This window comes from Mytilinidion resinicola (genome assembly GCF_010093595.1).
Source record: "Mytilinidion resinicola strain CBS 304.34 unplaced genomic scaffold BDZ99scaffold_39, whole genome shotgun sequence".
NCBI classification, from domain to species: domain Eukaryota; kingdom Fungi; phylum Ascomycota; class Dothideomycetes; order Mytilinidiales; family Mytilinidiaceae; genus Mytilinidion; species Mytilinidion resinicola.
In genome coordinates, this window is record NW_022985475.1 from 175,795 (window position 1) to 203,099 (window position 27,305).

Sequence of the window (27,305 nt, forward strand, 5' to 3'; positions counted from 1 at the left end):
CTATCGCGATATTCTAAGTAGCTCTATTAAGAATTCTGGCAGAAAAACTTGCCCTTTTTAATTCTACTATCCGAACTGGCAGCAGGCTTAATAAGAAGGGTAATTAAACCGTTTTTCCTGTATTTATAAAACACGCAGACCCCTAGGCCAGCAGAGACTATATAGTTATTAGGTTAAGATATTCTTTATAAAGATGCTCTTAAACGCTTATATTATGCGGTGCAAATAATATTAACAACAGCGCAGCCGGCGGGAACGGAGGGCCCTAAGAAGCGGTTAGTGTAGAAACAGTCTATCTCTACGCTAGCCGCTTCTTAAAACCCCCTGCTTATATTACTTCCGGATATATATACTAAGCAACTATACTAGCTAACCTTCCTATTACCTTATTAGAATTACTACTATCTAGCTCTACTGCACTTCTTAAAATCTAAGGTTATTCCTAATTAGAATTACTTATATATACACGCGGAGGGATCTCTAGTATTAAATCCTATCTGCCTCTTAGCGAAGAGATATATTTTTAAAATAGAGATTCGCCCTTTTTTTTAACCTACTCTAGAGCCGCTTCTATATATTTGTATTACCTTCTATAATATATAGAAAACCGGCCTAGACTTAATATATACCTTTACCTAATAGTATGTTTTTAAAAGCACTATATAAGTGCGTTATTATTAACCTAAGCAGTATTATATAAACAGGGTAGAAGTAAAAATATTAGATAATATAATTCTTACGCAAATTATTAATAGTTATAAAGAAGCCTTAGTGCTGCCTCTAGCGGCGATAGCGGATTTAGGCGTTGCAGCTTTTAGCACTCTTAATAAATACCAGCACAAATAAGGTAAAGAGATTGGCAAAACTTTAATTTAAATTTAGAGCTTCTCCGCTATATATAATATTAACGCTCCTGCTAATTATAATATCTAGGTTAATACGGAGATTATAGATATATTCTTCGCATTTAGCTGCTGTAGGAAGGAATGCGCAGCCTATGCCACTAATATAAGCGCACGGAGCCTTAGCACTACTAGTTATTTAAGGTGCGTCGGAGCGTCTAGTACGCTATAATTTTATCCTATTACCCTTTAAGTTAGGAATTAGCCTAGTCTATTAACTATCCTTAATTATTTATATTTTTTATAGGTCCAGCCTTACTACCCTGCCTTTTTATTAAAGGTGGGATAAGATATACTAATAGATGCACCTCTGTAATAGCTGCATCTAAGGTAATAAAATATATAATTAAACTCCTCTCTTTACGCCCTGTATATACTAATTATCTACCGGTTAGCACCCTGCCCTATATTAAATTAAGCTTATACGCCCTCTACTAAGCCACGATAGAGGTTAGATCCTGTAACTCCAGCCCTTAACCTACTAAGTATACGCCCCGTCCTAAAATTATTATCCGCATCGCGCCTACCTATTTAAAACATCTCTTGGACCAGCAACACTAATAGTGCTTAACAGCCACTTGCTCGCATATTATCTAATATATTCCGAACCCGCACGGCGTTTACTATCCGTTTCCGCCTATAAAAGCTAAAAAGCTAGTACGCTCTGCCTTACTATACGACTAACTAAGTATTGCTCCTTTAAATAGTTATTATACACCGTCCCTGTATGCTCCGGCCGATTTTGCTTAGACTTTACACTTATTATTTTATCCTTCCTACTCCTAGCTAAGCGAGGCGGATTATACTAGTGCCTATAAGCACCTAAAATAGAAAAAGAGGTAAAAGGGGCATAAATAAGTCCTTTAAGTAAGGTTATAAGAAATTTAGTAAACTATAGCAGAAGTGCTAACTTAACTATGTAGGCTTGTAATTACTATTAGTTTAAAAAAGCGAAATACAGCGGCAAGCAGCCTTTTTATAGGTTTTGTATAAGGAACGGCCTACTATATAAATACGCTAATATAATAAGGTATTTCTAGGAACTACCACGCTATAGACTATAATTTACTTATTTAGGAAAAAAACAGCTCCCGAAATTAGAAGTTTTTAGAGTATAGTAGAAGTTTCTAAAAGGGAGGTTACTAAACTTAAGAACACCCTAAAAGATCGCAATAGCGAAGTTGCTAAACTTAGGATTAGTATAAGAAATTATAAAAGCAAAGTAGATAATTTTAAGAAATAGGTTTAGATTTTAGAAGGGTTTACAAACAATATTAACCGGTGTTTCTTGCGTTTTAGATAAAAGGCAACCTCTGCACTACTATAGACTTTACCCTCCGAAAATCTATAGTTAGATAAGATATATAAATATTAATTAAATCTATAGGCCTAATATAATAGTCGAGTTTATAAATATTTAATTAAGTTTTAAAGCTAGTTTACATCGGCTGGTTAGAAGCAAGTTTAAAAGGGGCGACTAAGCAGTAGGCTTTACCGGAGCTCTCCTCTTTTCGATTGGGGAACTTAAATAAATAGATTCTAAGGTGGGGTAAGTCTTAATCTAATTCGCCAGACACTTAGATAATATAATACAGCCTAAATTCGGATCGTGATACTAATATTTTTATAGTGCGGGGGTAACTATAATAGCTTTAATATAGCGTATATATATACCGCTTATATCTATAACTTTTATAGGCCGCGCATTTTAGATACTATACACTTTAGTAGCTATATACTATACACCTTAGTAGCTATATACCTTAGTAGCTATATACCTTAGAGCGAGTAAAAAGGGCTATTTCTTTTCTTCCCGCACCCGTCCCCTTTCCTAGGCTCCTGCGTCCTATTTCTTCCCCCCTTTTCTAGGAGAAGATATTATTTAACAATAGATCTAGGCAGGCAGTCGGGTATAACTAGGGAAAGGCTTAGTCTATTCCTATTATAGATATATTATTAGACTAAAACTGCCCTTAATACGCTAAGAACGGAGATTAAATATTTAGTAAGGATGCCGGTAAGGCTATCTAATAGTAAGATAATCCCGATATCTAGAATAACTAGTAGTAATTAACAGTTTAGTATAAATATATCTAGGAAAATAAAAAGAGCTTTAGCGGGCGCTATAGGGCTAGAAAACTAGGTAAGCTAACAGAAACTAATATTAGAGGAAAATAGGGCGTAGACAGAATAACGATTAGTAATTTAGGTTGCTATAATAGTTATACCCTGTATTAGTCTAGAAGTATATAAGATCTATTATTATAAAGTCCGGTTATATATATTAGGGGCTAAACTAAACCTATAGCTAACGAGTATACTTTATAGTAAGTAAAGTAGCTGTTTATTATTAGCTCTTATCTATTTACCTTATTATACTTAAGCAGGATTATAGATAGGGGATAATTCTTTAGCCTCCCGGAATAGTTTATAGTTTTACTGCTGCAGGCAATAAATTTAGCTCTGTAGTTAGCTAGCGCTAGGCTGTGTATAATATTGCTTATAAGTAGTTTAGAACACTGTTAGTGTTTAAAAAAAGGACCTATAGAATATTATTTAAACTACTAACTATTTTACTTAGCTTTCCCTATTTGCACTCCCTATATATTTACTTATTATTAAGGACTTATTAATATACCTATTAGACTAGACCCTTAGCTTTATATTTACCGGGGCTTCTATACCTTTACCCTTTTTATTGCTAACTTTAGTCTAGCTATTTTATTCTCTAGCTCCCGCACTACGCCTACCTTTTTCCATTGCCAGCTGTGCCTTTTTAGGCTTCTCTTCCTCCTAGTCTTACTCTATCTCAGCAATTTTGCTAGTTTTATAGTTAAGTTACTAAGCTAAAAAAAGCTCCTAAATACTACCGCCTCCTATTCTAAGATAATCCTTGCTTTTACTAATACTATCTATCTAGAATCCTTTATAGTATAAGGGAAACCCTCTTTTCGGTATACTATTAGTATATTCTAGCTTCTTTTTTATACCTTAGAGTTCCTTACTATTATCTGTTTTAGCCTACTATCTTTTTAACCCTTGCTATATAACCTTCTTAGTATCTTACTTTCCGCCGCGAAGGCGCTAATATATACTATAATACTTTTATTTTAAGTCTCCTATACTAAATACTAGACCCTGCCTAACTTTAATCCTAAAAATTGCAATTCTGCTTCTACTAATAAGTTCCGGTCCCGCGCTAATAAAGATAACTTAACTTATAGGCCTGCTAGTATTAATACCCTAGGGATTTAGATAGAGGTAAAGAAGGAAGTTAAACTGCTTAGCGGATAGTAGCCCTTTATAAAAAGGTTTTAGATTTTCCTTAAATATATATAGCTATTCGGCTAATATATCCTCTAGCTATAATTCTTCTTAATATTTATTATTCTTATAGTATAAAGAGCTATAAATATCTATAAGCTATTCCTGTTAGCGGTGCTTATTAACACTCTTACCTCGGGCGCCAATTCTTAGCGCCTATTATTAACTCTAGTTTTCTTCTAGGTAGTTAATTCCCCCCTATATCTCGGCACTATTTATAGCCTGTTATAGATTAATATCTATCTTTATTATACTAAAATACTAAAAATTAAGGCTTACTCCTATATAATAACACAGGATGCCTACTTTTACTAGGTAACCCACCCTACTAATTTAATTAAGGCCGTTAACTACGCAAGCAGTATTAATAGTATACTTAACACCCTTATCTTTTCCTTTCTACTAAATCTAGTAACCCTGGTCTTTATTATAGGTGTCTTGTTCACCCGTTTTAGGTTATTTATAACAGTTATTATAATATATATAACTACTATTTACTATATCCTTAAAAAGAGTTCTCTAAAAGTGCTTATAGAAGATTATAATAAGTATATTACTGTTAGAAATAACTAGGAGCGTTAACGTTAGGATAGCGTGCGTGGATAGAGTACTGTGTATAGTTATAACCAAGTTAAATATAAAATAAATTGCTATAAGTCTGAAGTAGAATTCTAGATGCTATAATAGCGGAGATATAGTATATTTAGCTCCGGTTTCGGGTTTTTTCAGACTTTTATACTCTATTCTAGGCGTCTAGCTAGCTATACGCTTATTATATATAAGATCCGCTTTAGATAAATCTTACTTAGTAATTTAGTTGCCTTTTTAGGCCTTTAGGGTCTCCTTTTAGGCCCTGTTAACTACTTTACTTCTTTTATTAATAATATACTTAAAGATCTTCTTAATACCGCTTACTTAAAAAGAATTATAGAAAGGGAATTAAGCACTAAAAAAGGAGAAAATAACCTAAAGTATATTAAAGGTAAAGTAGAGTTTTAGAATATCTTTTTTTCTTATCTAGGGTTAAGTAGCTAAGTTATCTATAATATAAATATTATAATTAAAGGGGGATCTAAAGTTGCTTTTATTAGGCCGAGCAGTATAGGAAAGTCTACCGCTTTTAAGCTTTTAATAGAGATGCTTAAGCCGACCGAGGGTATAATTCTTATTAATAGTTAGGATATTAAAACGCTTAAAACTAACTTATAAGTAGATAGGTATCTTATAACTAAAGATATATATACTAACTGCTGCTAATATATATAGGCTGCATAAAGTTATTAAATTAATACCTTAGAATTTATACCTCTTTAATACCACCGTAATAGAGAATATTATATTTATAAAATAGAATATAATATATAAAGAGCTATAACGCCTATTATAGGGCAGGCATTAAAAAAATAATTAAGGGTTATACCGGCCAGTATAGCGCGACAACAGGAGAAAACGGCGCGTAAGTCGCATTAACTCCTATAAAGCAGGCTTAAACTCTATATTTAGCTGCTAACCGCACTAATATAGGAACTTCTTAGGCGGTAAGCGGCAGTATCTCGTGCTCGCTTGTATATTTATTTAAAAGCCCAAGATTATACTTATTAATAAAGGGACTAGTACGCTTAATACTAAAACCGAGGCCCTTATTAAGTATAGTATTAACTAAGAGTTTGCTAAATAGACAGTAATAATTATTGCGTAAGTTTCTTTCTTTCCCTAGCAGACTTTATTATATTAACCTCCTCCCCAGTCATTAACTTTCTTCTATTAGGCGTGTTAATAAAATCTTTATTTTAGGAATATATAGCAAGATTATAGAAGATAGTAATTATAATAAGCTTATAGCAAAGGGCGGCAAGTATACCAAGTATTAGAAAATGCACTTAGGCGAGGAGCTGCCTATTAATAAGCCGTCTGTCGGTAAGCTGCTAATTAATATGTTATTTTAAGTCTTGGGCGGAGGGAAGCTAGATTAGAGGCAGAGGCGGGAAAGGGGTCCTAAGTCTTATTAAACTAGCCTTCTTAATCTTTAGCGTTTAGACTAGAGTATAATAGAGCAAGGATAAATAACCGCAGTAAAGACTATCTAGATCTAGATCTAGTCGGAAAAGTATAAAGAATAGTAGTTAATCTACGGCTAAGTGTAAAGGGGTAAAGGTTTTGGCTATAGATTTAACAGACACGCTAGGAGCAAATCAAACTTCGCCTCCAAAACAGCCGTTAAGCTGTAATTAACTAAGAACTGGATTAACTGGTGTAAATGGAAATTAAGGTAGCTATATTAAATCTTAAGGCCGCTGAGCCTTATACTAATTCAACACTAGCTCTTTTATTAATAGAGTATTTATTCTTGTAACATCCATTACAAAGCTGGGTGGAATAATGCCTCAGGACCTTGTTTCCGACCTTTAAAACTGGTGGCAGTATGTCCCGCACCCTACAGGACTGGCAGCGGCCGCGAAGAACGTTTGTAAGCACTCAATCAGCGCCTTGCTTCCCTCGGAGAGCGCTCCCGCCATCGGTAGAAAGGCCCCTTCTATTTAAAGTGACTTAATTGCTAATTCTCAACAGGTCAATGTACGCCTGCTTCAGAACAGGACTTATTGGAAAACGAAAGCGCCAATTCATCAAACACACAGAATGCGAAAGGTTTGAAAACCATCTCAGGAGAGGCCGATGAATGCTAACCCTTGTTTGGAATAGACGCCTCGACCAACGCTATTACGCCCTGTCCGGCAGAGCAGCCTGTTTTAGATCTCAAGTTTACAGATCTTCTTTGCCTGGTCCCATAAGAGTGGCGACCTGCGCAGGCCGTATAGCGCGCGGCGTAGCAGGATGCACTACCCTGCGCGTGCAAATCCATCAGGGCATTCGACGTATACGATTTCGTCGAGATAGCTATTTGTGAAGGCTGGAGATGCATCTGCCTGCCACGTATCTAGGTCAAATGCTGCAACTAGTGACATGACACAGCGGAACGCACGTGCTGCCAGGGTAGCTGCGTAGGTATCCTTCTCGCTAGCCTCATGTAGATCGCCCCTAACAACTAGGCGTGCTTTGAACCTAGCAAGGAATCCGTTGTTATCGAATTTGTACGTGAATACCCACATGAGCGGGATTGACTGTGACGTAGCCGTGCTCCTAGGAACGTGTTCAAACGTATCGCGATCTGCTAGCGTGGCGTATTCTGCTGCGGCAGCAAGCTCAAATTCTCTACCAAATCTGTGCTTTCCTAGCTCTTTCCAGAATCGTGGTGGCGGGGGAATCTCGTCGCGATGTAGCCGTTGTTGTTGCTGGCTAGTAGCTGCGAATGCGGCGTGATAGTATTGCGTATGCGTAGCAGGTTCGTACAGCGATTCGTGCATTGCATTCATAGCAGCATCGTGGTGGTTGCCACGGCCTGCCCCTCGTTGTCTAGGCCGTTGATTGACCGATTGAGATGAGAGGTCGTTGATGTTGTACGTGACGGCTGTTCGCTGCCGTCTCGGACGAGAATCAGGGGCTGCCTCAGGGGCTGCCTCAGGGCTGCTATTGCTGCATACGGGGCCGCCGGGGCCGCATCTGGGGCAGCATTTAGCGCTGCATCGTGTGTTGCATCTGTGTCTGTTTCTGCATCTGTTTCAGCACCTGCATATGGCGCTGCATCGTCCTCTAGCTCAGGGGTAGGCAAATGCCCTGTTGGCCCTTTGGATGCGGAATCGGCCTCGTAGGACGGCTCTCGTGTAGATGTCGCATCCACCGTGCTAGGCGTGCCAGGCCTACTAGACGTGCTATGCGTGCTTGGCGTGCTAGGCTTGCTAGTTCGTACTGTGATATGATCAAGGAGAGGGTCGTCTTCGTCCTCATCATCTGTCTGGGCATTGATTTCTGCCAGCTCGCTAGCTAGCGTTTGCTGCAGTGTACTGCAACTGTCCTTCCGGATGTGTTACAAACAAATGCCCATGTAGGGCAAAAGCGTATAGCATGTTGGTTAAAATGTCATACGAGTGTAGGACATCTAAAGTTAAATCATGCACAAACAAAGAGGTGGAGGCTGAACCCTGAATTAATTGTTGGTCTTTAGCCTTGTACGTCGCAGCAAATCTAATATGAAATAAAGTCCCTTTCAAACCATGGCGCGAAGATATCGCGAGTCCAGTGAGCGAGAAGCTGGATAGTCGCGACGATTTGGTAGACCAGCGGAATTGGTACTACCGAAAGTGAATTCTTCGTACAGACACTATAGGAACGGGGGTGCTCATATATTAGTAGAAACCCCTGGGAGCGCTAATCAATAGGCTACGAAGGATTGGATGTTATCGGTGACTCGCCGGTGTTTGTTTGGGGCTGCCGGTCTGGGTTGTTCAGAAGCGTCGTTGCAAGCGTCGCGGTCGTGGAAGCTGGGGCTTTGTGAGACGACAATACCACTTAAGGAGAGAGGAGTCTGCGGTATGGGTTGCATGGTAGATAGAATTTGCCACTAAGCTGTAGCTACCGAGAGGAGTGAAAAATAGGAACAGAAAATAACAGCCACCTAGAATGAAAATTTCGTCAAGTTGTCCATCCGCGGTACTCCTTCAAAGCAGCAACAAAATGTTCCTCTGGGCTTTCCCAGCCTTCTCCCTGCACTCTAAACACGGTCCTGGTTCGAGAAGGAGCAATAGGAAGAAGGCGAGGCTGTCTACTTAGTAGAACATCATCTTGACTTTCTTTCCATATTGCTGCCTGTCTGCAAGTCGCCACAAGTCATTCACCCTCTCAACACTAACACCATTACCTCTCAACTCAGTCTCTCCCTCAACCATAACACAGGAGAAGACCACACTCCATCCATCAACGCCAGCAGCATAGAAGGCGGCAGCAGCAGCTGCTTCTCTTCCACCACATCGAATCATCTTGTAAATGTTCTTTCCATTCCCAGACAGGCTGTTCTTGCCAGAGTAATACTCATTCGCCTAGAATGTCGATAGGACGAGGGTGTATACCAGTGAGGTTTTCTCGAGAGCCTCACGCTTCCCAACGGTACATTGATTGCACTTTCCAGCAAAGTCTCCGTGACCGGCCATGCAGTCAAATACATTATCATCGGTGGGAGTGTTCAAGGCTGCGGAGACCCATATCTGAGGGACATCAAGAGACAACGGTCGAGGATTGTCGAGAGCCTTCAGCTCATCTGGTGGACATCGTAGACATCCAACAGCATTAAGAACAGTCATCCGGTCCAGCTTAACTGGTTCTGGTCTCTCATACCATTGCTCTGGCCCACCAAACTTAAGAAGCCACATAAAGTCCGCCAGGTCGGCCGGAGATGCACCATGAGATGGAACATAGATATTGCGCTTGAGTATAGGTATCCTCACAATCCTATCAGCATCCGGATCCGTTTCCCCAGAGTATCGCGGGGGTATAAGATCTCTGTGGCTCCCGACACGCTCGGCCATGTGCTTCGAGACTAGCGAACTGTCTGATCGGTAAGAATCGATGCTGGAACTTCGGCTAAGGGTGCGTCCCCTGCCCTGGTTTATGACGACCATTCCTGGAGGCGGGGGCGGGGGCGGGGGTGGTACGTTGAAATCGAGATGTTGTTTCTCTGACTTCTTTGGCAAGTATGGCATATTCGATGATCCTGTTTGCATCTGCCATGGAAGCAGTTGTTGTGATATAGGGGGTGGAGGCGGCGGCGGCGGCGGCGGCGGCGGCGGTGGCATCAAAGAGTAAGAAGGTGGTGGTGGTGGTGGAGGCGGTGGAGGAGGAGGCAGGGAAGGTGGAGGCGGTGCAGCGACAGAGATTGTTTGTGGATATTTCCCATGAGCTACTTGAGCCGAGCTGCCAGCTGGGGGAGGAGGCGGCGGTGGAGGTGGTGTCGGTGGTGTAGGTGGTGCAGGATTCAAGGCAGACTTGAAAACAACATGTTCAGACCCAATCTTGACAAAAACGAACTCGTCAGAGACTAACATCGTTGGAGGGACGGGTAGTAAGAACAAAGAAACAGACAAGAGACGCGAAGGGGACTGCGACGATAGATGTTGAAAGGCTATCAGAGGGGTTCGTCACCCTATATATATCCGTCTACCCATGCATGTAAGCATCCAAACTTAGAGGTGGTGAAGGAGCCTGGCAGTTGGGCAGATCGACGGGTTGATGGTCAGGTTGGCACGTACGACATCTTGCCTAGCACTCCATCTCGTGCTGTGCATGAGTCTGTGTCAAATAAGGCTAAGGGCCTGCATGCTGCAAGTCTGACAGTGGTCAGCCCATAGAGTTCGATAAAGAGCAACAGCCCTCCTGGCGCCGCACTTGCCAGGTGCAAGGTCTTTGGCGTGGGCTAACAGAGCCAAGACAATACAAGACAGCGAATAAATATGACACCCAAGCCAATGCAGCTAAGAACCAGAGATCAAATGAAATAATCAGTAGTAGATAGGCGTTCGGCTAGGTTGAAACAAGGCAAACATGCATACTCAGTGAAATGGGGCGAAGGAAGCCTCGTGTGTGATATTTGCGAGACCACATGTAGGTGGCCAGTCGGGGAAGAGCGGAAAGGTGGGATCACAGGGTCGGGATTGATAGAGGCAAATGATTGAGTTTGACGGGCTTGATCAGTTGTATGTGATTGGTGCGATCGGCATGGGTTGTCAAGTTTGACGGGCTTGATCAAGCTGACGCATGTGCCTGGCCAGTTAGAGAACAGCGATTAGCGTGGGTTGTCCAGTTTGATCAAGTTGACGTGGTCAGTGCACACGTCGTATTCTTGTTCCAGCCCCGCTTCGGCGGTAACATGACTCCTGCCGAATCTCATCAGTTCAACGCCACCACGCATAATGACCCTCAAGCTCAGGGCCACGGCTCGTGATGCACAGACCTTTGCTAGGCATAACTCGTTTCAGTGGAGGCGGTTCTTGGTAAGCAGGGATACAAGCACGGCGCAGCGACGTAGCCTTTTAACAGAGACCGGCAGGCCTTCACAAAGACGGAAGCTGAAAGGCTTGCCGCGAATCACACTAGTTGGAGGGATGTCCCTGCAGACACTGCCGCGGCGATCCTGGAGAATGTAAATACACAGCTGAAGGTTGAGAAGATCCCTGAAATAGATGGTGATCTCCTTAACTGGCGCATGTCACAGGCCCTTAGGAAGGTCCCTCACTGTTAGTTTTGATGTTATAACGGTTATTACACTGTTTCTAATTGAAGTATTAGTGGCAAGAACCACTACATCACACGAGGAAGCAAGCCAGCCAACCGATCGACCCCACGAGCAGCAGCCCCCGGCTGAGCAGCCATTAGCTTCAAACAGCGCATATGATCCTGTCAGAGCGAGCGCCGCGCAGAATGAACCAACAGCCCATGCAAATTCCTAAAAGTGGCTATTGGCAGATTGTTTTTAAACCTAAGTAGTCCGAACATAACGCTTATGCCTTTCTAGTAGCCTCCGCTTTCCTTGTCTCGCATAAACATGCAGGCGTGCGCAGGCCGGAGGCTGCACGCGGTGCCCCAATATATTGATGGCGCTAAGATAAGTATCAGATACAGCAAGTGATGAAGCGCTCTGATGCTCAGGTCGATCCTCGCGAAGTCATGGCCGATATTGGCCCCGGCCCAGGTTATACAGCATGCATAAGCCTATCCAGTCATCATTATTTGCTGCATGAGCGTCATTCTCTTTGTTTCGTCACACTCACCACGCTGGAGGTACTCTCCGGACGCCTCCTCGGCCTCCTCCTCTTTTAAGATACGGTTCTGTAAACCCCACGCTCTCCCTATCCCTCTTCTAGCCCAGCGCCGTTCCTAGATTGCCACCACTCGCTATCTCGCTTTTGGATACTGGTTGCAGTGCTGGTAGCTGTGGACCCAACTGCGGTGGTAGGCTGGGTCTTGACCTCGATCGCGACCTGTCGGTGCGGCGGCCGGTGGTGGGCCGCTTTGATGGACGGGCTGAGTTGGTCTCTGGAAGAAGAGAAGGTTCAAGCAGGGGTACATTTCCCAAAACCCCAGATGTTGGGAAATGTACCCCTGCTTGAACCGAGACCGAAGAACGCCACAGTAGATCTTCGAACCATGAATCCCCGCACCTCCCCCTCCGATCCTGCTTCTATGAGGCCCGAGTGATTCTAAACGCAGGGGGCAAACTCCAAATGCATGGGGATGACGCCACGGCGAAACCTAATCACCACTGTGTAGAAACAAGGGAGTATGCACAGACGCTTAGGCACAGACACACCAACTCTAGGAGAGGGATCCGCTGCTTTGGTTGCGCGAGTCCAGCAATTGAAGCCATGCTTCCTTGAATAGCAGAAAGCCTGTGCTCTTTGGAGGTTATATTAACCAGATTGCCCGACAGTCCTTCGGCCTTGCTTTTACCGGTCCAGAGTGGGGATCAATCAATCAATCAACTTTGACGTCTCCAAGTTGATTGATTGCTTCGTTGAACAGGCTGTGATTGATTTGATTTGATTTGATTAATTTCTGAGATGCTCAAGTTAAGTTGATAAGATTGATACTTTTTGACCCCCAAGTTAAATTAATTGGTTTGATTGATAGATTGATTAATAAGTTGATTACTACTTAGGAGGTTTAATACTAATTCGACGCCAGGAGCGTATAGATTGCAGAGCACTAAGTAACTCAGGCTTTATATTAAGGCGTCGTACGCCCAGGAGATCGCTAAGTTCGCTGAAAATTCTCTCACAATCAGCTAAGGAGGCTGGGATGGAGTAGATATTAAGGGCTAGCTAGCCTAGAATAGGATAGCGATCTCTTGTGATAACCCAGTACTAAATAGGGTCCTTCGCTAGTAGGTTGTCCTGTTTCAGAGTTGGCTCGCGCTTCCACCTCTCGTACTCGTCGTTAACAGTTTCCTCCATCTCCTGCTTGCCCTCCTCTATAGAGTTCCTAAGGAAGTCTGCTCGGTCGTTTATAGGGCTTATTCGACGGCGTTTTGCAGGCCTTATATTAGGAGACGAGGTAGGAGATACTGCGCCAGCAGCCTTTGCAGCCACCTTATCCTTATATGCCTGCTACAGCAGCCGGAAGGAGCTATAGCTATTTAAAAGCCAGTTCTTATACGGATATAGCCTATCGCGCTTTATATTATAATCCTTCGGCACCTTCTATAGCCCCTTAAGCGCGTGTTTATATGCTGGATAAAGTATTATAGCTATAAAATAGATAAAGGTGTCTTCTATCTTCCCGTAGTAATCCGTAAGCTTCTTATAGGCGGTATTAATATTAATAACTAAGTGATCTTCGGGTGCATCTGGATCCTTATAGTTAATAGCCTTAAGCCTCTCCTTCTGCTTCTTAAGGGCCGAGAGTAGCTATTTAAATATAATAAGAACTTCCTAAATAGCTCCGTGGCTACTAGCTGAACCTCTGCCCTGTAGCCACGTTGTTGCATCCTTAAACGGCTTAAGCAGCTGCTTATACTCTGTAATTGTTGCCTAATTACCTGCGTTTAGCCCTCGCTCCTTAATAAAGCACTGCGGTTTCTCCTTCTTTATATCCTTGCGCCGAGATGCTGCTTTAATATTGTATTCCTTAAGCTTTATATATATATACGCGTTAAGAGGGCCTTAGAGCTTACAGGCGCGCTTAAAGCAATTGTAGTAAGAGTTCCACCGAGTTCTAACAGGCTTAATAAGCTTCTTTAGTTTATAAGATTTATTGCGGCGCTTTAAGTCCTCTGCCTGCAGCTTAATAAACAGCTCTCGGGCTTATAGAAAGGCGCTAATAGATAATATAATATTGAATAGCACCCTAATAGGCCCGGCTTTCCTCTACTCTGCTATTAGCAGTTCTTCTTCCTATATTACTATTAGCGCAATATAGAATAGCAATAAGATTAGAGACGTAATTTTACCTGTATATTTACGTCCATGCTTTTAAATGCCTTCTTATCCTTACCCTATATAATTGCTTAGGCAGCTAAGTTAAGAATATAGCAGGTACAGCGTAACCAACGCTGGGAGATGCTGAACTTAAACTTATTAGCTATTGCTATTAAAGCAGTGTTATTATTTATAGCGTTGTTAAGTATAAAGTAGCTAAGGCGCTTAGCATTAATTTTAAACAATTATAACGTTAAGCTAACTATCTCCGCAATATTCTTACCTAAGTGCTGGCCTAGAAGAACAGGCAGGCCTAATAAGTAGTTCTCTGGCCGGCTATTCTTGTTTAGATAATATATATATATCCTAGTAAGCGCACGCTTATTGCCAACTAAAGTCCAATTATTAAATAATATATAGATAAGGCTAGTTGCCTGCTGGAGGTGTTTAATTACGGCGGGTATATAGGAATTATACTTAGCTATAATAGATTCTCGGAGTGTACAATAGGTCTTCTATAGGCTTAATTCGGCAATAGGTCTAGCAGCAGCAATTATGCTGCGGAAGGCAGGCTTCTTAATAACGCGTAAAGCCTAATTATTATCAGCAACCCAGTGTTAAACAGCGCGTAGAAACTTCGCCCGATTAAAGCTGTCCGCCAGCTTATTGGCCACGTCCTATGGAATATTAATGCCCTGGAACTGCATTATCGCCAACACTAATATCTGGTTTGGAGTAGAGAAGTTGATCTGGCCATCTTTATTAACCTCGTGGCCACGCTGTTGCCGCCCTAGGTGAGCCATAGCTGACAAAGTAGCCTTCTTAACGTTGAACTCGCCGCTAGGTATTCTATATATATGGCAGTACTTGCAGAGCCAGAACTTCTGGCGCTGCTTTCGATAGTAAACAGGCCAACCGTACGCGTAAATCCAGCTTGCTTTTAACGGTTGTAAGGTTTTGTAAGGCCTTCTCTGCAGATGCGGTACCCGTAGCCAATTAAGGTTCTTATATAGGTTGTCGTTGTCAACGTCGTCGTCGTTCGTGGCAGGTGTTTCGACGTGTTCATTCGTGTTGACTTCGGCGCGCATAGAATTAACCTTACGGGGAGGTTTCTTTCGATTTGCGCGTGCGATAACTTCCTGCTGTACGTTCTGAAGGTTCTAATTCATTGCTGGGTGCGATATTGTACAGAGGTGGTATAGTGTTGGACGCGTTAATATGAGTTAGGATAAAAATCAGGGTTAGGAGACTGCTTAGTAAGCACTTCTGCTAGGTGGGCTCTCTATAGGATACTCTATCTACGCTCCGCAAATAGGAATCAATTAAACCAATCAAATCAATTAATTTAATGCCTTGAAGTTGATTTAATTGATAAAATCCACCTCTTCGGATTGATTAATTGATTTGGTTAAACCAAATCAAATCAATTAATCTATCAACTTAAGTTAATTGTTCCCCACTCTGTACCGGTCGCCTCCCTGCACGATTACTGTACCTGCTAGCACATACTTTTACATCTTTCAAACTCCAGCTAACAGGGACATGCATGCAGCGTGTAATCAAGAGTCTATACCCCCCCCTCTTACAGCAACCTTCGCCGTATTTAGTTCCAGGTGGCCAGAACCACAGGCTACCCGCGCCCGAACAGCATCTCAATATATTTCAGCCAGTGGATCGCGTTCCTATAGTATAATTAGCCGATTCTGCGTCTAAAATCGAGTATTTAACATAAATATAGCTATGCAATTACTGCAGCTCTCGAAGAGTAAATTGTAGCAAACATATCCCGTGGTGCTTAAATTTCAACGAGCAAGCATCCTAGAAGTATTACAATAACAGGCTAAAAGAAGAACTGCGGGTTGCATATGAAAATTATAAGAATAAGGCCGATAAATTCATGTTGAAAACCAAGGAGTGTCTGCAATTATAGACACGCAAGATGCAATTACAGACACGCAAGATGCAATCACAGACATGCAAGATCATCTACCTCAACGACCGCTTAGCATCCCTGGAACTCGAGAACACCAACCTTACCAAGCGCTTGGCATCCCTGGAACAAGAGAACATCGACCTAAAGAAGCGCTGGGGATCCGCAGAAGTTAACAACAAATATATTATCCTGGGGGGCGTACACAGTAATTATAACATATATTTATAAAGATAGAATTCAACTAAATATACACTAAAGTAGAATTGGGCATAGCTTAGAAATTGCAAGAAAGTACTATCCCTTAACCCGTCGGGGTGCAACGCTCGGGCCAGTTTTCAGGCCCGTGCAGCAACACCGTGCTAAGGTGTGCAGGAGGCATCAACAGAGCTGTAAATAGTCGAATTAGCTAGTTCCCTGAGCCCAAATCAATGCAACAGAATGCCGCGAACATCAAATAACATCGATTATGTGAAATGGAAGGATCCACGCACCAAAACGTCCAAAAAGCCGCCGCCAGAGCCCTGGCCTCTGCCTCAATTCACTCCCCTTCGAATAGACGACTATTACCACCCCGGCGAAGCTGCTGTCCCCCTCGGCACTGATAGACGCGATCCTATGGCCCTTTTTGGCTTGTTTTTCGACGATAAAATACTAGATCGGATGACCGCGTGGACAAATCAATATGCAGAGGCGCACCTGGCGTTAGAGGAGGACGCCCCTGAGGGCAAGGCAAGGCCATAGCTGCCTACGTGTAGGCAGGAGCTGTACGCCTACTTTGGAGTCGTGATTTATATAGAAATCACCGTGGAGCCGGCTATAGAGAACTATTAGGGGCCGCTTAAAAAGGGAGCTGCTTATAAGGTGGGCGACTATATATTAAAAACGCGATAGGAGTAGCTTAAGCGCTATATTCGATGCTCTCCTGTGCCTTAGGACGGCTTTTACAGTATATTTAACCGCGTAGATAAGCTCTTAAAGCATCTGCAAGTACGCTGCCGGCGGTACTAGCGCCCAGGCCTGCACCTAGCTGTTAATAAGACTATACAGAGGTTTATAGGCAGAGCGCCGGAAATTATTAATATTCTATTAAAACCTATACTAGAAGGCTTTAAAATATAGGTTTTAGCGAATTAGGGCTATATTCTTAACTAGCTATAGTATACTAAAGGCGATAAGAAGGGGCCTATAGACCTAGATATATCCTTCCTAGATAAAGGCTTTATAAAAACGCAAGCTATTATCCTTAATCTACTTACTTAATATCGCCTAGGCACGCAGGAGCGCCTATATCCGCCGGACAAGTATATAGTTTAGCTAGACAATCTCTTTAGCAGTATAAAGCTCTTTAAACAGCTAAAATCTTTTAGAATTAGAGCTGCCGGCACGGTTAGAACTACACGCATAAAATAAGAGGAGCTTAGAAAGGAGGAATATAATATAGAGGTTCTTACAGCCGATTAAAAGGCCTCTAATAAGGCCTTAAAAAGGAGAACTAAGGCTAAAAAAAATAGTGCCGGCTAAGCACTTCTTAGTATTACTTATAGACCTTAAATTAAGCTATAATAAGCAAATTCCGTGGGGCCAGCTATATAGAGAGTTATCTAGGAGTTATAAGGTAATAGAGTTTACCTAAAAGAATACTACGGTGGTTTTATTCCTGTCTATAATTTATAATAGTATATATATTATCCTTAATACTATACTATAGAGCCGCTAATATTATACATCGCTAGGTTAAAACTATATTGCAAAGCTATAAAAACAACCCTCTATAATATCTATAGGCTATAGGTAAATAGTAAAGGTATTTAGTAATAAGGCTAGGAAGGAATTAAATATACTAGACTTTATAAAGGAGTATAATCTCTTTATATACAGCGTTAATATAGCCGACTAATTAAGGTCCTACTATAATACTAAAAGAACTTATAGGAAAATATAGAAGCCTCTATTCTCTTTCCTATTAGATATAGTAGTTAGTAATTATTACTAGCTATCTACCTATAGAATAGTAGGTAAGCGAACTCTACGCTAATATTTGCATGCCTAATTCCGCCGCAACCTACGCGATGCCCTCCTCTATAACTTTATTTATATTCGTAAGCAATATATAGTAGAAGAAGTAAAAGGAATAATAGATATAGTATAGCAGCCGGTTAAGGAGTATAAGCTAGCTAAGGTGTTTAAAAAACAATACTTCTATACTGCCTGTAAAAAGGCAAGGCGTACTACTATAATACTATACTATAGGGCTCGGAAGCTACTTGCAAATCTATCTATTAACACTATAAAAAAGGAAAAAGGCGATAGTTATAGCTAGAAGCGTCGTATAAGAACGCCTTAGACGAATTATAGTTATATAGTTTATATAATTATATTCTGTACAGGTTTATAGTATTAGAGTAAATATCTAGCAAAGCTTAACTCTATAGAATAGGCCTGTATAGCTATCTATAAGCAATTTAAATAGCCTTAGGTTATTATAATTCTTATTACAGAGGAAGGAATTAGAGCCTTTTATTAGCTGCAGCCTTATTAATAATATAGGACCTATTTTAATAGGTTAAGGGATAATATACACTATATAGGCTAATAAAGAGTTCTTTTACACCGGAAAAAGTATAGAAATCTATTATATAGAACTTTATAGTTAAGCTACTATAGTCTATTAAACCTATAATAGGTATAAAGTATAATATAATACTAGTAATTACAGACTAATTAACTAAATATATATATTTTATTCTATACTAGAAAGTATTAACAGTAGAAAATCTGGCCTATATATTCCTAAAGTATATTATTAGTAACTATAGGCTACTCTAGAAGATAATTTTAGACTAAGACAAGCTCTTTATATTAAAATTCTAGTAGACCCTTACTATATAACTAGGGATAAAGTATAAGCTTTCTACAGCGTTTTACTCTTAGACGGACAGGTAAATAGAAAGGCTTAATTAGACTTTAGAATAATACCTATAATACTATATTAATTATAGATAAGATAATTTGGTATTACTACTACTAATAGCCTAGTTTGCCTATAATAGTATATCTATAGAAATAATAAAGGTGTTGCCCTTTTTTATAAACTATAGTTTTAAACTAAAAGTATATTAAAAACTATAACTTAACAGTATAAAAGCTTAGAAAGCACTACTATTAGTTAAAAATATTAAAGAGCTATATAAACAGCTATTAATAGATATCTAATTTCTAGCGCTATAGTTAGCAAGATACCACAACTAATACTAAAGTATTGCGCTAACTTTTAAAAGGGGGGATAAAGTCTACCTACTTTGCAAAAATATTAAAACTAAATAACTAAGTATAAAACTAAACTATATTAAAATTGGACTATTTAAAGTATAGGATATTATTAGCCTAGTAAAATATAAGCTTAGGCTACTAGAAAAGATAAAAATACACCCGGTTTTCTATATATTGCTACTAAAACCTATACTACCTAATACTAAGCTAGAGAATAATATTAAGGTTAATAATAATAATAAGTATAAGGTTAAGTAAATCCTAGATTTCTAATAGAATAGTTAGAAAAAGAAGTACCTAATTAAGTAGAAAAGATATAGCACCTTAGAAAATATATAGGAACCGGTTAAAAGTTTAGTAAACTATTAGGAACTCCTGCGGTAGTTCTATTACTAGAATCCGGAATAGCCTAGAATAATAGTAATATTATACTAGCTAGCTAGGAAAAATCTAATAGATTAAAGGACCCGGTAGAACTAGAAGCTTTAAAAAAAGGCAAGGCTTCCCTCTTAATATACTTTTGTTTTTTCTGCTTAGCCTTTTTTTTATTATCTTCCTTAAGCTCTTCTAGAGTTTTAAAGCCGCAATATATTATCTTTTTACCCTGCTTATATAACAGCTCCTTTTAAAAGTCCAGATAATCTAGCTTTATTATAGCCACTTTTTAAGTATCTAGTAGAAAAAATAAAGCTATATAAGTTTTAGACTTTTTATAATAGAGTTTATCCTTTTTATAGGCTAGTTTTTACCCTAACTAGTTTAGCCGGAGAATAGTTATATATAGCAGTAGAGTATACTAACTTATAGGCAGCTGCTAAAATGCTAGTAATATTGCAGCTTAATTATTGCGCCCGTATACAGGCCGTATAATAATTAGAGTTAGGTGTAGAAACTATATATAATAAACCCTAAGACTTATACTAGGAATAAGGTATAACTTTTAAACTAAACGCGTTAATATAATTAGCAAGTATAAAACAGCTTTCTTATTTCTTAGCTTTAAAGGTATTAGATATTATAAAAGAAAAAATAGAATAGTATAATAACAGCCTAGTAGATAGGGCATTACTAGCTATTTATCTAAGACCCTACTATAGAAATACTTTCGGGCTAAAAGCCTTAGAAGAGGGAGTAAGTATTATAACCTTTAATATAAACTACCTAAGCGCAGAAGCACTTATAGAAATAAGTAAGCAGATAAGACTAATTATATAGAATTAAGTTATAGGACTAAAAGGGTTATATATTAGATATATAGGGATTTTAGATTCCTCTATAGACTGCTAGTAGATAGGAATAATCTAAAAATAGGATATTATAAAAAAGAGGTTATATAATAGCTTATTAGGCTTAAAAAAGAAGTAAGTATAAAGCTAGAAAAGTGCTTAATATACTTAAGGCACTCTAAGGCTATAAGCCCTATAAGTAGAATAAGTAGATAGGTTTTTTAGAACGGAGCTTTTATATATAAGGACGCTTCTTTATATAAATAGGAACTTTATATTTAACTTAAAACTTTAATACTACCTATTAGAAGTAATAACCCTGTTTTATACCTAAAATTGATTTTACCTCCCCTTTTAAAGACTATTACACCCTAATAACAAATTAAGCTATATAATATACTGTATAGAACACGTGTACTATTTAGCAGAAATAACCTGTTATACTATAGCGTATTCTACGGCGCTGCTATTTTAATACTACAGCTTTCGGCTGCTTATAATAGACGGCTATAGCTCGTATATTAACCTTAGCTTTGTTAATTTCTACTAGCAGTATAAAATAGTTCTAATCTACCTACCGCCTTATTTAATACACCTTATACAGCCGCTTAACCTAGTTATATTCTCGGTACTTAAGCAACTATACTTAGCAAAAGTTAATAAGTTTGCCGGCTTAGGGATTACAGGCCTAAATTGCGAATATTTCCTTAAAATATTAGGCTAAATACGCCTTAATATCTACACGCCTAAGCTAATAAAGAAGTTGTTTAAAGCTGCAGGTATTTGCCCTTATAATCCGCAATGCGTAATTGCTTACTGCAGTTGCAAATCTTAACTAAGCACACCTCTAGCTATACAGCTTACTATTCTCTTCTCTCCGAACAATCTATATACGCCTACTACTTGCCACAACTAAAACTAAACTATATTAATAATTATCCGGGCCAGCTTAACGCCTAAGCAAGCTATAGTAATATATAATAAGATATTTAAGTATCTATAGTTGCTAGAGGATAAGGTTAAGCTGCTATATTAAGAAAACACGGATTTACGCTACTATATAAGCAAGCGGAGGGTAAGAAAGCTTAAAAAACAGGTGAAAATTTCTATAGAAGTAGTTTTTACAACTAATACAGTTCTTGCTTTAGAGGCAGTAAAGCAGGCAATAATAGATACTGCAGCTGCTAAGAAAGCTGCTAAGAAAGCTGCTAGCGCTATTAAGCAGCTTGCAAAGGATAAAGAAGCCGTTTAGCTACAGCTAAGGAAGAACGCTCGAGCTATTGCTAAGACTGCACAAAAATTACAGGCCGCTGCTAAATATGCATTAGGTGAATTAGGCAAAGCTGCTAAGCAGGCAGAGAGGGCCTATATAGCAGCAGATGAAATAGCATATATAAAGCAAACTACAGAGGCAGTTGCTAATGCCCTATAAGCTAAGGAAGCGGAACACGCTGCGCAGCAGCTTGCGCAGCAGCAATTAGGTGCACTTAAGTATGCGGAGCAGCAGTTAGCTACTGCTAGGCAGCGAGTTAGAGAGCTAGATGCTGCTGCACGAGCTGCTAAGGCCGCTAAGCAAGCAAAGGGTAATAGCAGTAGTAATAAGGACGCAGTAGAGAGCGATGGCAGCACGGAGAGCGAGAACGTATAACTACTCCACTAAATTATTCGCTATATACGGAAGTTCCATACAAACGTAGAGCTTTAAAAACTGTGAATATTCCTTCTTTTAGTGTTATTCTGCGTGATTGTGTATGCAAATGCTGGTGTTATACAAATTTTTGGTGTTCGCGGCACTAACCTACATCGAACTTAGCCTTAATAACTACCTCCACCGCAATAACCCCATCACCTACGTTACGTCGCAGACTCCTTTAACACAGCATCAACATATCACGCTGTTCTTCAAGTTTCGCAGCCCACCCTTTAACGCCTCCGCCGACCGACGAGAAGCCCTTCGCGCAGGCCCACCAAGTTATCGCACTTTTCAAAGACATCCAAGCCGGAAAGCACATTAAGCAACGCCTGTAGATAGAATTTCAGCTTGCACAAGGAGAGTACGATAAGATAGAGCGTCAGCTTAGCCGAGACGAGCCGCTGTTAGGATATATAAAAGACAAGATACAGTGCGTGTTGTTAAGGAATAATAGATACGGCGGCTAATAACAGAGATCGGGCAGATATAATTACAGTAGAGAAAGTTATCAGCTTATTATTTGTATGCCGACCGGAGTACATAAGCTCTTTATTAACGGAGTTAAGGATGCAATCCGTAGCCAGCTAAAAAGCGATTCGCAGTGGGTTAGACAGGGCGGCCTGCTTCGCGCAGAAGGTTTGCGCAGCCCGTTCTACTAAGATTTACTTTCTAGTAGATAGGCCTTTAACTAGCATAGAGTTAAAATATAAACCGGATGCTTCTTTCTAGTATAAAGAGGCATAATACCCTAGGGTTATTATTAAAGTCGCATATTCGCAGAAGAGGAAGAGGTTAGGCCGGCTAGCTAAAGATTATCTTTTTAATTCTAATTCTAGCGTTTAAGTTATTATTAGCCTAAATATTAAACACGGTAATAAGGGTTAGAGCACTTTAGTTATTACCCCCCCTTTCTTTGCGTATTACCCCCCTCTTCTCTGCGTGTTACCCCCCCTATATTAGGCCTAGCTCCGGCCCGTATAAATATTGTTCCACTAATTAAACTTACCCGCTTACCCGTTTGTGCTTAATTCGAATTTATATTACCTGCGCACTTACTTTTAATATATTAACACTACTTCCTCTATATTATTACCTTAATACTATACCCCTCCGGCCGCCCCTTTAGGGCCGCCACGCTTCTATAGAGGATAGTATAAAGTTAATTAATACTTAGGCTAAGTAGGAAGAATACGCTATAGTTAAATATAATAAAAAAATAGATAAGCGTATGCCCCCCTAGGTGCATAAGGTGCTGGTTTAATGCAAGTGCGCAGAAGAGTATAAGCCAGCTAATAGAAAGCGCCGCACCCGTATAAAGAAGACTAATTGCCTATTTAAAGGGGCCCTCTTAAAAGATTTACTATAAGGTAATTAGTTTTTTAAGGTTAAGGTCTATACTTATAATTATAAGCTGTATAATCCTAAGAATAGAACTCCTATTACGCACCGAGATTTTAATAAGAATACTATCCGAACTATATATAATTAGCTTAACAGAGGCACGCCTGTAGGTGCTATCTTTAATAACCTTCTAGCTAAGGGTAAGAATATAATAATACAGGACCTATATAATAAGAAATAGAAGTAAAAGAAAATAAAGCTTAAAAGGCTTACTTTAACTTAGGCTATACTTAAAGTGCTTAAGGAATATAGTAATAATAACCCGGATGCTTATTACTACTATAAATATAAGCTAGATAAAGTAAACTAAGTTAAGTACCTATACTTTATACACCCAGAAAGTGTTTAAATATTCTAGAAGAATCCTAATATTATTCTTCTTAATTATACCTATAAAATAAATAAGTTTAAGATACTGCTCCTCTATATTAACAGTATTAATAACTAGGGTAGGAACTATAAGCTAGGCTATTATTTTCTTCTAGAAGAGGAAAAAGAGGACTATATTTTTACTGTGCGGGAGCTTTACCTAGTATACTAGCGCCTAGGTATTTTACTAGGCGTTTTTATTATAGATAAAAAGCTCGCACTTAAAAATATACTAGCTAAGTTCTTTTCTTTTATTCCTTAGATTCTATATAAGTAGTATATGCAGAAGAATATTGCTAGTAAGGCTGTTACTATTTAAAAGAATAAAAAGTAAGTATTAGCAGATATAATAGATTTAGAGGACCTAGTATATACCTTTTAAGTGCTAATAGTAGCTAAGATTAATATTATTTAGAAAGATTAGAAGAGGTTTATTAATAAGCTTAACTTCTGCCTATTAAAACCTATAGAGGCTAAGTTTATAGCCGCTTAGAATAAGATTTAATCGGATTATATATATAAATATAAGAAAGCCCTGGTTAACTACCTTACTAAAAAGTAGTAGCCTTTTTAATAGCAGATTATAATATACTATATAGGCCTTCTGCCGCACTTTAGTAATACTATAACCTTATAGCTAAAGGGCTTAAATAGTAGTATTAAGTCCTATCTTTAGATTTTAACAGGCAACCTTTATAATATAGTTACCTTGCTATTTTAATATATTTACTGCTAAGGTGTTAAAAGAAAGAATTAGCTTAGCTGGCAGCGTAGAGCTCCTTAGCATAAGGTTAGGATTCCTAAGTTTGCTAGGGTTCTTCGGCAGGTTACTAAGCAGGGCCTGAGGCTACTTGCTGCCTAAGTTAAGAAGGCTAAGAAGGACAATTTTAATCCTATTTGCAATGGAACATTCAGGGGGACATACGGCATGCCTTGCTGCCACGAAATACACCGAAAACTGCATGCTACAGCGACATCTACGTATACTGTTGTCCTGGAGGATGTTTATCAGCACTAGTGGTTCAATCGTCCCGTTCCAAACAAGGTAAACCTTCCTATCGATCCTCTCCTCCTCATCGAGGCTCCGGCAATTGTACAGCGTCGTAAAGGCAGGCCAACGGGCCCTGCTGCACCTCGTCAATCAACCCGTGCCCGTGGCCGTGGCCGTGGCCGTGCTCGTGCACCTGCTGATGCAACTCGACGTGATCCATCTCAATTCGAAATTGTTGATCAACAAGCTCCGGCGCAGCGAGCACGACGGCGTGGTGGAGGGCCAGGATCACGTGGAGGAACGTCGCATCTCCGGCGAGCTCATAAAACTACTGCTCGTGCAGAGCGAGCAGATAGTGTTGTAGGTGGACAGGAACCAACTCAATCGATGCAGATTGCGACACAGGCCACCCAAATTACTATGGCAGGTGTCTCTACAGGCACGCCGGCGGTCGAGCAGACCATTATAGTGCTCAACAATCCTGTACAGTTCACAACTACAGCGCCAGATCGCTCCGCCGGACAAGCAGGCACTCTAACAGCTACTCAGAGCTCTATTTCCTTAGTCCCCGACAGCCAACCAGCCCCTAAGAATGCCCCTATGTCCACGCCTAAGGAGGAGGCTGTTTATAGTAAAGTAATAGCTGTAAGGCCTTAGTATACAGGTGTAGTTGGCGTTTCTTTTAGCCAGCAATTAGACAGTAGTAGCCATCTAGGCGCTTTCCGCTAGTAGAGTAGCTAGAATAGAGTAGCTAGAGTAGAGTAGCTAGAGTAGATAGAGCGAATAGACTCCTATTAGCCTAGATAATACAGCCTATAATACAGCCTTTCTGTTTTATAATATATACTCTCTATTTTACGCAGTCGACACAGAGGTAAGCAGGTAAGTTTAATTAGTAGAACAATATTTATACGGGCCGGAGCTAGGCCTAATATAGGGGGGGTAATATGCAGAGAAAAGGGAGGTAATACGTAAAAAAAGGGGGGGTAATAACTAAGGTGCTTTTAAGGGTTTATAAAAGGCAATATTGTTACGTAATACTATCTAGGGGTTAAGTACGTTGTCTAGTTGCTTCGGTGGGTTAAAGCTGGCTAGATTATAAGGGGGAGCAGCGCCCTGCTGTTACTACTAATACACTTAACAGCAGTTACTATTATCCGCTTAACACCCGCGCCTCTATAGTCTTGCAGGTTATCCTTACCTATAAGGACTTTAACCGAACTAAGTATACTTAGTATAACTCCTGTTTTATCTATATTATAGACGTTTTCCAGTAGAATAGCTAGATTCTATAGCATTTTTCCAATTACTTTAAACCGCTCTATAACCTTATTATATATATTATTCCTATATCGTTTCCAGTTAATCGCCCTAACAGTTCTAGCTTTAAGCTCTAGATAGCGCTTCTTAAAGGCCCGAGCCTAGTTCTTACCTAGAGGCTTAATTAGTTTATTTATTAATTAGTAGCGGGCGATACTAAAGGCTAGTAAAGGTATAAACTTTATGCGCACTAGTTGCTTAAGATTAGATATTAGTAATAAGAATTTAATAACAGCTTTCTCTTTTTCTAGGGTTAAGTATTGCTAGCTTTAGGCCTTTTCCTCTATTAAGCGTTATCCCTTATTATAATAATAGAGCGTAGAGAAAGGAACATCGCCCTATTTTATAAAAGTAGCGTATATTCTAGGCACGTCTAGAAGGGCTTGCGCTAGTATATAGCTAGCTCGGTCTATATTAGCGATTATAGTAATAGTAAATAAGTAGCGGGTAGCTATAATAATAAGAGGCTATAATACTAATAATAGACGCGGACGCTAATAATAGCGGACACGTAACTGTTAAAGTTTCTAGAAGAATACTATACTTTATTTTAATTTGTTTAGTATAGAGTATAGTATAATATCGCAGACTAAAGTATTAGCTATAGAGGCCTAAGGTAAGAACTGTATTAATAAGCTTGCTATTAAAGCTATATAGAATGTCGGGCAGGGTAACCCGACTAATAGAAGAGACTATATATATATAATTAATTATACTCTGCTGCTTAATATTATTTCCAATCCCGCTTTATCCTATATACACCTAAATGCGACAGTTATAAGCCCGGTAGCTCTTCTCCTGCTATACAGCACTATAAGTAACAAATAAATCAGATAATTTTCCTTTTAATAGAGCAGTTCTTATAAAGCGGTAATAATCCTCGGCCGATTCTATAAAAAGCGGGGTTATAGAAAAAGCAATATTATAACCTTAATATTTAAAGATAAGGACTTAGAAATCGACTAAGTTAAGGCCTTTAAATAATTAAGATTAAATACAACAGTTAATCTTAAATTTACGGCAATCCGTTATATATTTCGGCAACTTACTACGCCTAAGCTCTATACTTAACTTGC

At 39.6% G+C, this 27,305-nt stretch overlaps 4 protein-coding genes across 4 annotated transcripts; 1 reads left to right on the forward strand and 3 right to left on the reverse strand.

Annotated features, from left to right (window-relative positions):
- Positions 1 to 7,593: 7,593 nt before the first annotated feature.
- On the reverse strand, positions 7,594 to 8,337 carry BDZ99DRAFT_483691 (uncharacterized protein; the record flags this gene model as incomplete). Its single annotated transcript, XM_033722590.1, has 2 exons — positions 7,594 to 8,136; positions 8,335 to 8,337. The coding sequence occupies 2 exons, from the start codon at positions 8,335 to 8,337 to the stop codon at positions 7,594 to 7,596; spliced, it is 546 nt and encodes a 181-aa protein (XP_033568414.1).
- A 583-nt stretch (positions 8,338 to 8,920) lies between these two features.
- Positions 8,921 to 9,794, reverse strand: BDZ99DRAFT_553294 (uncharacterized protein). The gene has a single exon (XM_033727089.1). It carries the CDS (start codon positions 9,734 to 9,736, stop codon positions 9,158 to 9,160), a length of 579 nt encoding a protein of 192 aa, XP_033568415.1. The 5' UTR covers positions 9,737 to 9,794; the 3' UTR covers positions 8,921 to 9,157.
- A 1,229-nt stretch (positions 9,795 to 11,023) lies between these two features.
- Positions 11,024 to 11,352, forward strand: BDZ99DRAFT_403312 (uncharacterized protein; the record flags this gene model as incomplete). The annotated part of the gene is made up of 2 exons (XM_033716337.1): positions 11,024 to 11,104; positions 11,161 to 11,352. The coding sequence occupies 2 exons, from the start codon at positions 11,024 to 11,026 to the stop codon at positions 11,350 to 11,352; spliced, it is 273 nt and encodes a 90-aa protein (XP_033568416.1).
- Positions 11,353 to 26,000: 14,648 nt separating this feature from the next.
- On the reverse strand, positions 26,001 to 26,180 carry BDZ99DRAFT_403299 (uncharacterized protein; the record flags this gene model as incomplete). Its single annotated transcript, XM_033716336.1, has 1 exon — positions 26,001 to 26,180. A coding segment is annotated over one exon (180 nt), but the record flags the coding sequence as incomplete, so codon positions are not given.
- Positions 26,181 to 27,305: the final 1,125 nt, after the last annotated feature.